General features: G+C 47.9%; 1 protein-coding gene across 3 annotated transcripts in view; it reads right to left on the minus strand.

Annotated features, from left to right (window-relative positions):
• Positions 1–13,084, minus strand: part of ablim1b (actin binding LIM protein 1b) — a 521,461-nt gene that overhangs the window by 11,013 nt on the left and 497,364 nt on the right. For 2 of the 3 annotated variants that reach the window (XM_072479452.1, XM_072479451.1), the window contains exons 20-21: positions 6,344–6,404; positions 2,249–2,491 (exon numbers count right to left, since the gene is read on the minus strand). In XM_072479452.1, coding sequence (XP_072335553.1) covers positions 2,466–2,491; positions 6,344–6,404 — 87 coding nt within the window. In that variant the 3' untranslated portion in view covers positions 2,249–2,465. Of the gene's footprint in view, positions 1–1,187; positions 1,263–2,248; positions 2,492–4,876; positions 4,885–6,343; positions 6,405–13,084 lie in introns of those variants that run through there. The other variant, XM_072479453.1, reaches the window with a different exon arrangement.

Here is a 13,084-nt window from a genome sequence, read left to right on the forward strand (position 1 = left end):
GAGATTTTTTCCTCTCAGCCAAGCTAGGCAAATCTTCCAATCTTGTTTAAATCCTAACAAACTCAATCTCTTCAATTTGAGCATGAGCTCCCACCCTCACTTCATTAAGTGACCAACAAGGCCTGCATATTGTTTTTTTCAGGTGCAGGACTAACTTTTGCTGTCTTTCTGCTCCCTCTCTCTCCCCTCTCCCAGATTCTTGCAGACTGACCAGTCTGTGAGGTTCAGAAATATCTTAATAAAACCCTGTAAGATGATGGTTTCTGCTTGCCTGTTCCACGCTCAAAGTCCATTTCATGGCAAGGTGACTCACATGGGCCTTGTATTCTGTTAGAAATGCTGATTAACTATCTTCTAAATCCCCAACTCCATTCTACTTTGGAATAGACAGTTAAAAAAGAACAGCTTAGACAAACAGCCAGTAAGTCAACCTAGGCCCTTTTCGTATTCAACGGAAGAGTCATATTTCACTCAAATCTTTAATTTTGTTTCTCTCTCCACAGATTCAGTCAGACCTGTTGAAATTTTCCAGTACTTTCTGTTTTTATTTCAGATTTCCTGTATCCACAATATTTTTGTTATTTTAATGAGATTCCAGGTCTTGATTCAGAATCTATACTGGTAGGAGATAAGCATAAGATCTACTAAACTCTCAGGTTATCTCACGACAATTTTGCAACTATTTATTTACTTACAAATATATCTTACAAATATATTTTCAACAGGTTTTCTCCCCGTGCAAACCAATCTATCCCCTCTCATTCCCTGACAGTGTGAAGGAAAAATAAATAATTATTTCTGAAAGTGATGTACAAAATCTAGCATACCTATCACTAGAAAGAATGACATGGTGGTTCAATGCACTGATGTACTGACACAGTGGGAGGATGTGGGCTAATAGCATTTTAAGTTTGCAATCTTGCCTGTGATATCAGGAGAGGTTCTAAGCAAGGACTGCACACTTTCTCCACAGGAAGAACAGAAAACTGGATGGAAAATTATCCCAGTTGCTCCTGTACACCTAACAGCGGCTGGCTCAAAAATAATCTAGGGGTAGGCCAATTTGTCTGGGAAATACTGTTTGAATTTTGTTTACTTCGGTTATTCCTATCATATGCAGTAAGCTCTTATTTATTTATATTGTATTTGTCCATAATTTCAGTGAAAGTTGATTTCTGTAGACTTGCCTTTGGCTCCAGCATGTTAGGCATTGAAACTCCCCTGTCCATTCTTGCTCCTTGCGCAGTTCTCTCCTGTGAGGGCTATGAGAAACAGATAGAAATAAAGATGGTAGTCCATATTGCAAGCATTGCTGTACTGATACAGAATTATACTAAACTTCAGGGAATTAAAATGTACATGTTATAAGATAAACATTGCAAGGCAAATATAGGCAACACCGTATTCTTACTCCAATTTTGAAACAGAACAAATAAAATGATTTATCGATCATTATACTGTACAATCTTCAGTTTTGGTAGTCTTGAAAGATTAACTGATGCTTCCGAAGGGCCTGTACTGCGCTGTAATGTTCTATGTTGTATTTAACAATGAAAGAGGCAGTATCAGAATTGTTACAGTAGAACTGCAGCATCATTGTGAACTGAAGCTGTCTTACAATGTTTTGAAATTGCAGTATAAATGCTACCTTAGTTATTACTAGCAAGTCTCCATTATGGTTTACATAGACATCAAAGAAAATGTTGACTTCAATTGTATCAATATCCTCGCGAGACAAAATGATATTTTTTTCAGAAATGCTGACCAAAATTTGATGAAACTAATTTACACGATTTCCCTTTCTCCATCAAACAGGCTAACCTTCTGCACCATAGTTCACTTGAATAGTGTACACTAGCTGTCACAGGGACTGGCAGTGGTCTACTATTTTAGTTTTTGCTTTTCAGAGTAGCAAAATGAGAGAACAAAATTATTGGGTAAAATCCCAAGTTACAAAAAGAAATTGAAAACATTATGATGCATATTTAAAAAAAAACAACTGCACTGACTGTGTGCATGTTTGGGATGCCAATTAGAGGAAGAATCAAAAATTAGATCGAATGTTCTCAAGCTTTACTCTTATCCTAGCCTAGCCTCCATGAAACAGGCATTGCATATATTACTCAAATAAAACATTAAGATACTGGTTCAGTTAATACAGTCAAAAATAGTGACATAATTTGATTATACAGCTGACTCATGTTTAATACATTTTAATAAAAGAGTTGATATAATTCATTGTTTTTTCTCATTTAGACTAAAAGGCCCTAATGAATATTAAAATGCTTGGATTTCACTAAAATCATTACTCAACATTCTAGAATGGTGTCTACGTTATTTAAAATCAGACTTATCACATTCGATTGTACATGTCTTTAATATTCACAAAACAGTGTTATTGGGAAGCATCAAGGCATGCAAAAAGTTAGCCTTTCCATTTTGTCGTCAATGTATTTTTGGCATTTCTAATGACACCAACATACCAGGGGTTCTGAAAAAAAGAAAAAGAAAGTTATTACTCTAGTGCTCACCAGAAGCACACTTTGTATATATTATTATTGTTTCTCTAATTATCTAGATGAAAATGTACAAATTAATGCATTACATTATTATATTACATTAACTCCGTTCAGCTGCCTCTATAGGTGTCTCCATCTGTAATGGGATGGGTGGGGGCCTCAATTCTGCCACATTCACTATCAATACTGCTCCATATCCAAGCAACAGGCTACAGCATGGATAAGGACGCCACACCAGATTAGCACCATATACTCCTGCCAAGCACTCTGTCATCCAGTCAGATCAAGGGCTTTAAGGGATTCTGATCCCCTGTAGGTTTGAAGACCAAGGACCATCTGGTTCAGATCTAAGCGTTCCACCTCTACTCAGTTGTCATCCCTGCCTATGCTGGAGTCATTTTGACAAAACTCTTATCTCTTCCACTTCAGAAGAAAATGATTTCCTATAATAAAATTGGATTAGCCATAGTCACGTCAATATATCAACTTATAGTGTAGTAAAGTAAGGTTTAAGTATATTTGTTTAGTTTGAAAGTTACAGTAGTTCCCCAAAATAAACTTGTGTTTATTAACTGGAAAGCCACTTAAATAAGGCTGGACCTCATTCCAGTTTCCCTTTTCCTCCTCTCCCCAAATGTGCTGTTTCAGGTCTGGCTAATTATCTCTCATGAAATCCCTCTAGTTATGGCTTAATGAAGATAATAACCCATTGAAATGAATCGTTTAACACCCTTATTAAAATAACAGACAAAGAAATGGATTATGCTGTTTTCAAAGAGCTCAATTTAAATTATTGATGTGCGAGTCCAGATAATGAGTACCAGTGGGCTATTTGGGGAGGAGCATAATGCCGGCCCACCAATGGAAATATCGGTTTTGAGCTGGACAACTTTTCTAAAAGGCTTCCCTGCAGCGATAATACACAGGAGACAACCTTAATCAGCTGAAGCTGAACTTCTTCTGCTCAGGGAAAGTAAGTCCCACCCTTGAGAGCTACGAGCCAACCTGATTGGCCAGCAGCTGAGTAGTCCCAGCAGTGCCAGATCCCAGTAGTGGCTCCTGCTGGTACTACATGGAGTCTGAAAAGGAAGAACATGGACGCTGAACTTTTTGAGAAGTAGGCTTATATTAACACTGCAATGAAGTTACTGTGAAAATCCCCTAGTCGCCACATTCCAGCGCCTGTTCGGGTACACGGAGGGAGAATTCAGAATGTCCAAATTACCTGACAGCACGTCTTTCATGACTTGTGGGAGGAAACTGGAGCACCCGGAGGAAACCCACACACACGGGGAGAACGTGTAGACTCCACACAAACAGTGGCCCAAGCCGGGAATCGAACCTGGGGCCCTGGCACTGTGAAGCAACAGTGCTAACACTGTGCTACCATGCCGACTGGATCTTTGGTCTAGCAGGGGTCAGGAAAGGAGGGAGGGACATGAGGGGTCAGGGGAGAATGCACCAGGTGGATATGCCATCTTGGTACCCACCCAAAGGACCTACTGTCCTTCCTTCCCATCTTATATCCTGGGCTGGTCTCCTGCATTCCATCTTTCCCCACCCTAATTATGGTGGAATAGAGAGAATGAGGCCCTTCACAGCCCATTAATTGGCTGATTAGGGTCTCAATAGGCCTAAGGATGGGCATGTTAGCTGGCCTTTGCTTTACCAGCCCAGTCTATCCATGGTGACAGCTCAGGAGTGGATGACAAAGTAGTGGATTAGCCACCAGTTCTAATTTACATCCCCCCAACGCACCAGCCAGCAAATACGCTGGCACGAAACAATAAGATCCTGCCCCCCCACCCCCACCCCCACAATGAGTTAATCACATCCAAAAATAATTCAGCCCTCATCCAACATCTCTGAACATGCAAGGCCCAAAAGGATTCACTGAATAACGACTAAAGACAGAAATCATGACTGATTTCTCTCTCCTTCTTCATCTGCCTAGCTGAGAATGCTGTAGTTCTAGTTTCCGACAACACAGAGCAGTGGCCACCGCCTATCCTGCTTCCAGCTGCTAGGTGGCAGTGCCAAACGGTATTAATAAAAAGGGAATTCTGAGGCTTTCATGGAGCAGTCCAAGACACTTCAGCTACTGGCACAGGCGTGAGGACTAAAATCCCTCAAAATGATCTTTTCTTTTTAGATTTTTATCCCCTGCAACAAACTTTAAAAAGGCAATGTTATGAAAATGTGCTGGGAATAAAATAAAATCCAAAAGCAAACACGACCGATTTTATAAATCAGTGAGAATCTATGTGAAGGTCGGGAATGTTAATTAAATCCATTTGTTACAGAAAACACAAAAACATTTTCATTGAAACAATGTGAGGCACAGTATGCCTGGAGACTTTGATATCTAGGGCTGGACCAAGCACTTTCTTGAAAAGTTGGAAGGAAGAAAGTAAGATATTGGGCATCAATCAAATACAGAGCGCCACATGCTAAATTCTGAAATCCTGTTGCTTTGGATGCTGACAGACCATGGAACAGGGAATGATTATTCAGCCCTATTAAGTCCGCTTCGTTCCAAAACCTTCATATATTTTAGCGCACCTATTGCATGTTGAGGAAATATTAATGTATAAAACACACAACATAATGGCCATGCTGCGCCCAAATAAGCAACTCGCCGCTGCGCAGCGTGGCCGATAGAAGCCAGAATCTACCGGCTCACAACGCCTCGCGAGATATAACGCGATCTCACGAGACGTTGCAATGTAAATCCTGCCCATTGTGGGTGGGATCACTTTTTAGCAAATCTGCATATTAGAGCGAGAGAGCTAGCATCACTGTAATGTGCGGTTTCCCGAGGTACCCAAGGCATGGGATTTATCCCCTTTGCCTTGGAGATCTCAGGTGAGTGGTGTTCAGCAGTGGTCTCCACAAATGGGGACCAGGTGGAACTGCACTCCTGGGGTCTCCCAGGGGATTAGAGGTCTCCCAGGTGTGGTAACCTGGCACTGCTGGTGTCACCTAGGCACCCTAGCACTGCCAGCCTGGCATCATGGCAGGGCCATGTGGGAGCTAGCCTGGTGCCCAGGTGGCAGGGGCACTGCCAAGCTGTTATTTTCTGCATAGGTACATTTTGATGTGGGTATATTTCTGCATGGGTACATTTTGGTGTTGGACCCTATTTTCCCAATTGTGTTTTGCGGATTCGCCATCAGCCAACGGAAAATCCCGCTCCCTATGTTAGGTATCACTATAAAGCACTGAATCATTCTGGTACTAATGAAGGTACAGCAGATACATTCATTCTTTGCTGTTGCAGCAGTTGGTTACTGAAGAAGCACAAGGTTACAGGAAGTACGGACAGGCGTATATCCACTTAGAACATAGAACAATCAGTGCAGAAGGAGGCCATTCGGCCCATCAAATCTGCACCGACCCACTTAAGCCCTCACTTCCACCCAATCCCTGTAACCCAATAACCCCTCTTCACCCTTTTGGTCACTAAGGGCAATTTATCACAGCCAAACCACCTAACCTGCACGTCTTTGGACTGTGGGAGGAAACCGGAGCACCCGGAGGAAACCCACGTAGACATGGGGAGAACGTGCAGACGCCGCACAGACAGTGACCCAGCGGGGGATCGAACCTGGGACCCTGGCACTGTGAAGCCACAGTGCTAATCACTTGTGCTACCGTGCTGCCCACTTACAATGGATAGCCTACGTTCAGAGCGATTTGATAAAATCCATAAAGATGCTTGGAGTATAAGTCAATTATAACCTAACTTCTGGGAGAGAATTTTAAACAAATGTTATAAGCTGGACAGATATGCAGTGAAACACAAGATCAAAAGGTATCCCTACCTCTGACACCTTCGCTTACGTCGCTGTAGCTATCGTATTGTGTGAAATCTGTGGATTGTGGCTAAGAAAGCAAGAGGAAAGCAGAATCAACCTTCAAAGCTCTTGACAGACAATTGTACTTTACCCGTCATTGTCGATTGATTACTACAAGACTTTACTTTACTTAAAAGCACACAGACAATTCAGAAATAGTAGTAAAACCAGAGTTATAAAATAAATTACCCACTTACACCTTGTGGGTATTTGAGATTAGTAAATAAAAAATAATAAAACATCATTGTGGGTATGTGATCTCAACACTCCTATTGACAAGGTATTTGTGAACATACTTTAACATTTTTGTATATTTGTTGGTAAAATGGTGAGACGAAAAACAGACTGAGCGAATGTTTGTTTTCATTGTGTGCTCTCTTCTCGTTTTTAAATGCCTATATACTGGTAAGTGGTGTAACCTGAGAGAAACCGCTGGTCTTCAGCACCATGGAAACATGGAGGGCTGGGGTTGGTGGGGGGAAGGGTGACGGCGACCAATCAACATAACCAAGGCCAGCAGAGGAGATAAGCCCATCCAATATTGAGAAGCTCCAATGGAGCAGCATTTAATGGAAAATGGCATCCAGCCCCATTCTGAATGGAGGGTGGGGCAGGTCTGCCGCATCTCATTGTCCAAGCCAACATTCTCTGATGAAGTCAAAGTAAGCTCGCAACAAAAATGTACAAGCTGCACCAAGACTTGCACTAACTGGTGGCAGGTGCTTGTTGAATAAATGTACACGGTAAGCATATTTACCTCTATTGTGTGTGTCATTTTCTGCTATAGATTGTGCACATGCTAAAATGATGTCTCCACAATACAACCTGTGGCGAGCCAACAGTTGCTTTTGGACAATACTAAATTAGATGTTCAGCATCGAACCTGCCCAGGGCAGGGGGTGGTGGGGGAGAACAGTCATTGAGATCACTTACGCCAGCGTTGCCCGGCCCGCTCCGCTATCTGCAATGAATGCGGAAAGAAGGGGCACTTCGCGAAGGTCTGCCTGGCCGGGCCCAAAGGCCAGAAACAAAAGTCTCATCGGGCCCAGAAATTGAACTCCCGGGACCACAGGCCCCGCAATGCGGCCACGCGGCGGCCGTACACGCCTACTACCGACGCGTAATCGGCCTTGTGCGAGTCATAGGGGCGGGCATCTTGGCAGCGGCCATCTTCAAAATCCAAAACATGCGACCGGCGGCGGTGGCCATTTTGCGAGTCCGATTCAACCGAGGACTCTGACTGCCCGCAACTAGGAGCGGTCACGCTCGATCAATCTCGGCCGAAGCACCTGCGAAACTCAATGATGCAGGTTCAAATCAACGGCCGTGACACCCCCTGCCTTTTTGACTCCGGGAGCACGGAGAGTTTTATCCATCCAGACACGGTAAGACGCTGCTCCCTGCGCACCTATCCCGCTTCCCAAACTATCGCCCTCGCATCTGGGTCTCATTCGGTCCAAATCATGGGGTATTGTGTCGTGAACCTCACTATTCAAGGCGCCAAATACGCCCATTTAAAATTTATGTCCTCCCTCACCTCTGCGCCCCCCTGCTGCTCGATCTGGACTTTCAGTGCAGCCACCGAAGCCTGACACTGAAGTTCGGCAGACCCCTGCCCCCGCTCACGGTATGTAGCCTGGCGACACTCAAAGTTGCACCACCCCCCCCTCCTCGCGAACCTCACTCCCGACTGTAAGCCCGTCGCCACCAGGAGTCGGCGGTTCAGTGCCCAAGACATGACTTTCATCAAGTCAGAGGTTCAGCAGCTACTAAAAGAAGGGGTCATAGAGGCTAGCAACAGCCCTTGGAGGGCACAAGTACTGGTAGTCCGCTCCGGAGAAAAACAACGTATGGTGGTGGACTATAGCCAGACCATAAACCACTTTACGCAACTCTATGCGTAACCACTTCCCCACATAGCAGAAATGGTGGACCAAACCGCCCAGTATCGAGTATTCTCCATGATTGACCTAAAATCTGCCTATCATCAACTCCCTATCCGCCCAGAGGACCGCCCCTATACGGCCTTCGAAGCAGCCGGTCGGCTCTTTCACTTCCTCAGGGTCCCTTTCGGTGTCACAAACGGAGTCTCTGTTTTCCAAAGGGCGATGGATCAAATGGGGGACCAGTACGGCTTACGGGCTACATACCCGTACTTGGACAACGTCACCATCTGCGGCCATGACCAGCAGGACCATGACGAAAACCTGAGGAAGTTCCTCCAGACCGCCCGGGCCCTCAATCTGACATACAATAAAGAGAAATGCGTGTTCCACACAACCCGGCTAGCCATCCTCGGCTATGTCGTGGAAAACGGGGTCCTAGGCCCAGACCAAGACCGCACTCGCCCACTTAAGGAACTTCCCCTCCCCCGTAGCCTCAAGGCACTCAAACGGTGCCTGGGGCTCTTTTCCTATTATGCCCAGTGGGTCCCCAGGTATGCGGACAAAGCCCGTCCACTCATTAAGACCACGGTTTTTCACCTGATGGCTGAGGCTCAGTCGGCCTTCAGTCGTATCAAGGCCAATATCACCAAGGCCGCCATGCACGCGGTGGACGAAACCGTTCCCTTCCAGGTAGAAAGCGACGCATCAGACGTCGCCCCGGCTGCTACCCTCAACCAGGCAGGCAGACCAGTAGCATTCTTCTCCCGAACCCTCACCGCCTCGGAAATTCAACACTCTGCAGTCGAGAAGGAGGCACAAGCCATAGCGGAGGCCGTGCAGCACTGGAGGCATTACCTAGCCGGTAGGAGGTTCGCCCTCGTCACCGACCAACGGTCGGTCGCCTTTATGTTCGATAACGCACAACGGGGCAAAATAAAGAATGATAAAATTCTGAGGTGGAGGATCGAACTCTCCACCTACACGTATGATATTACGTATCGTCCGGAGAAGCTCAACGAGTCGCCAGATGCCCTGTCCCGCGGCTCGTGCTCCAACGCGCAAAAAGACCGCCTGAGGGCCATCCACGATGACCTCTGCCACCCGAGGGTCACTCGGCTTGCCCATTTCATAAAGTCCCGCAACCTACCTTACTCCACCGAGGAGGTCAAGGCCATGACCAAGGCTTGCCAGATCTGTGCGGAGTGCAAACCGCACTTCTATCAACCAGACAAGGCTCGCCTGGTAAAGGCCTCTGGGCCCTTTGAGCGACTAAGCGTGGACTTCAAAGGGCCCCTCCTGTCCACCAACCGCAACAGTTATTTCCTCACTGTCACCGATGAATTCTCCCGCTTCCCCTTCGCTGTCCCCTGCCCCGACATGACCTCGGCCTCCGTAATCAAGGCACTGCACAGCATCTTCACGCTGTTTGGTTTCCCCGCTTATATCCACAGCGACCGGGGTACATCGTTCATGAGCGATGAGCTGCGTCGATATCTGCTCAACAAGGGCATTGCCTCGAGCAGAACGACCAGCTATAACCCGCGGGGAAACGGGCAGGTGGAAGGGGAGAACGTGACAGTTTGGAAGGCTGTCCTTATTTCATAGAATTTACAATGCAGAAGGAGACCATTCGGCCCATCGAGTCTGCACCGGCTCTTGGAAAGAGCACCCCACCCAAGCCCACACTCCCACCCTATCCACATAACCCAGTAACCCCACCCAACACTAAGGGCAATTTTGGACACTATGGGCAATTTAGCGTGGCCAAGCCACCTAACCTGCATATCTTTGGACTGTGGGAGGAAACCGGAGCACCCGGAGGAAACCCACGCACACACGGGGAGGATGTGCAGACTCCGCACAGACAGTGACCCAAGCCGGAATCGAACCTGGGACCCTGGAGCTGTGAAGCAATTGTGCTATCCACAATGCTACCGTGCTGCCCTTCTAGCCCTACGGTCAAGAAGTCTCCCAATCGCCTGCTGGCAGGAGATCCTACCCGATGCCCTGCACTCCATTAGGTCGCTCCTCTGTACGGCCACGTACGAGACCCCTCACAACCGTTTGTTTGTCTTCCCCAGGAAGTCCACCTCTGGGGTCTCGCTTCCACGTTGGCTGACGACTCCGGGACCAGTTCTACTCCGGAGGCACACGAGGAGCCATAAGACAGATCCACTGATCGAGAGGGTCCAACTACTACATGAAAACCCTCAATACGCCTACGTTGAGCACCCCGACGGCAGGCAGGACACCGTCTCCCTGCGAGACTTGGCACCCGCTGGCTCGCCCACCGACACCCCCCTTCTACCGACGCTCCTCTCCCCGCACTGGCTGTCGACTCCCCCCCCAGCCGGCGCCAATCACCCTAGTCACCCCGGATACACCCCCTGCTCCCGTGGGCAAAGGCTCAGACAACCGTGCTCCTGGATATACCACCACCGAGGACGACCGTATCCACTGCACCACCACCGGAGCTAAGAAGGTCGACACGGGTAATCAGATCACCCAAAAAACTGAACTTATAATGCCACTTCACCCCCGACGGACTATGCGTTTTTTTTTAAACAGGGGGTGCATGTGATGAATGATATCTGTATACACATGTACCTTTAATGTGTAGGCCCCATTAAGACCGGGTTTGGAACCCTGGGGGACTCCGCCTCCACCCCCAGAGAACTGTATATAAGGTTACGTTCAGTGGGCAGCGTGCAGTGAGCACACTTCTCGGCAGCTGTCTGGTTCTCTGGTAATTAAAGCCTTTGAATTATCAATCTTCTCTCCTGAGTCGTAATTGAGGGTATGGGAGAACAGTCATCGAGATCATCACAGAGGCCCCCCTAATTGGCACGGAGGCAGGTTCCCTGTCCAATTAAATATGCCAAGTGAGCTCTGAAAGCAAGGGGGAGAATCAGAGGACTTACAGCTTGAGAGAAACATCAGCCTGCAATGGATGATGAGTAACTGAGACAGTGATGCAGTTTAATGTAGGCAACAGGGGTCTCGCCCCTCTAGCTGCAAAGCCAAAAGAGTTGCTTCTTTTCTGGAAGGGCCGGTGTTTGAAGTGTTCAATCAGGCACTTAACTGGGCAATGGAGGGCCTTCCCCAGTATCAAGAACCCCAGGGAGAAGTCAATCCTGCCAACAGCTCCTGGCCAGTCAGCTCTTCATTGCTCAGCAGTGTCACTGGTGAGGTGGTGGTTGCTGCTGGTAATGCACTCACCCGAGGCCAGGATTGCCAAGGGACCTAGGCCAGAGGTGAGTGATGACAGGAGGGGATCGCAGAGTGGGGGACGGGCCAACATGGTGCATCCCCAAACCACTGGCTAAATATGAGTGGCGCTGGGATAAGCCCCTTGAGTGGGCATTAATTGGCCATTTAAATCCCTCAGTTGACAGCTGGGTGTGAAGGCCATTCACGGGCCTTCCTGCCATGGACGTAATCAAGGCAGAGGCAGGAAGACGGCTGGGTCCCTACCTGACTAAATAGCCCCCACCAGAAAACTAGCGCAGGGGAGGGCATTACATTTCAGAATTCCACTCAATGACTTGTTAAATGTGGTGAGGGTTTTTGGTTCCAAACTCCCTTGTGCAGCCAGTTTCAGATCCTCGCTATCCTCTGGGCAAATGCATTTCCAAACTCTCCTCTAATCTTTCTACCAGTCTCAAAGCGGAGACCTTATTAAAAGCCCTGCTAAAGGCTTCTGGTGGCGGCCACGGAGTGAGTGGTCGCACACAGGGCAGCTCCAGTTCAAGCTCTTTTTACTCGAAAGTGGGGTGATTGCAACAGGAATGTGCAGCTGAAGGTGTGGAGGAGACGTTCCCCCGTGAGTGGCATGTCTGTTGGTTACCAGACCCGGCAGGTAAAGGTTAAAGACCTAGTCAAGGAACTGGAGGAGACCTGTGGCGCAGTAGCAATTGGGAAGATGGCAGAGGGGGAAGGGTTGTCGCAAGTTGGAAAACCCCAGATGGAGGAGCTGATTTCGTTTATTAGAGACGAATTCCGCCAGCAGCGAAAGGAGATGAGAGAGGACCGGTCGAAGGCCATCGAGGGAGCCGTAGCGCCCCTGAAATGATCAATGGAGAGAGAAGTGTCTGGAGGCACAGGGGTCACAGATCGTGGAGATAGAGAAGGTGATGGCCGATCACAGTGGTGGTGGCTTTGGATGTGGAGGTGGGGCTCCTGGGGGACCTTTGCAAGTCGTTAAGGGCAAAGGTAGAGGAGCAGGAGAACCGAACAGAAGGCAGAAACTGCATACCGTTTAACTGCCTGAGGGTGCGGAAGGTACGAGCGCCACGAGATATGTCTCAAGATTGCTGGCGGCGCTGGTGGTGGATTGGGTGCTGGACATGGCCCCGGAGGTGGATAGGTCCCTAAGGCAGAAGCCGAGAGCGCAGGAGCCGCCAAGGGCGGGGATTGTGAAGCTCCATCAGTTTGTGGAGAAGACGATGATCCTGCGATGGGCCAGGGAAAAGCGGAACTGGGAATGGGAGGGGAACAGGGTCCGAATCTATCAAGACTTGGGGCAGAGCTGGTGAAAAGGTGTGCTGGGTTTAACAAAGCCAAAGCGGTTTTATACCGAAGACAGATCCAGTTTGAGTTACTGTACCCGGCAAAATTTTGGGTGACTTTCGAAGGCCGGGTATACTGGCCGGGATTCTCCAATAATGGGGGTATGTCCCCATGCCCGGCAGAAAACGGATGCGAATCACTCCGGACGTTTTTCTAAAAAGTCCGGGCTGATTCTCCATTCTTAAGGGGGCATGAAGGGCCCCGGCGTGCGGCGCTCAGCTCCTGCTGCCGATACGGGGCCCTGCATGCGCGC

The sequence above is a fragment of the Scyliorhinus torazame genome, chromosome 16 (assembly GCF_047496885.1).
Source record: "Scyliorhinus torazame isolate Kashiwa2021f chromosome 16, sScyTor2.1, whole genome shotgun sequence".
Classification (NCBI taxonomy): domain Eukaryota; kingdom Metazoa; phylum Chordata; class Chondrichthyes; order Carcharhiniformes; family Scyliorhinidae; genus Scyliorhinus; species Scyliorhinus torazame.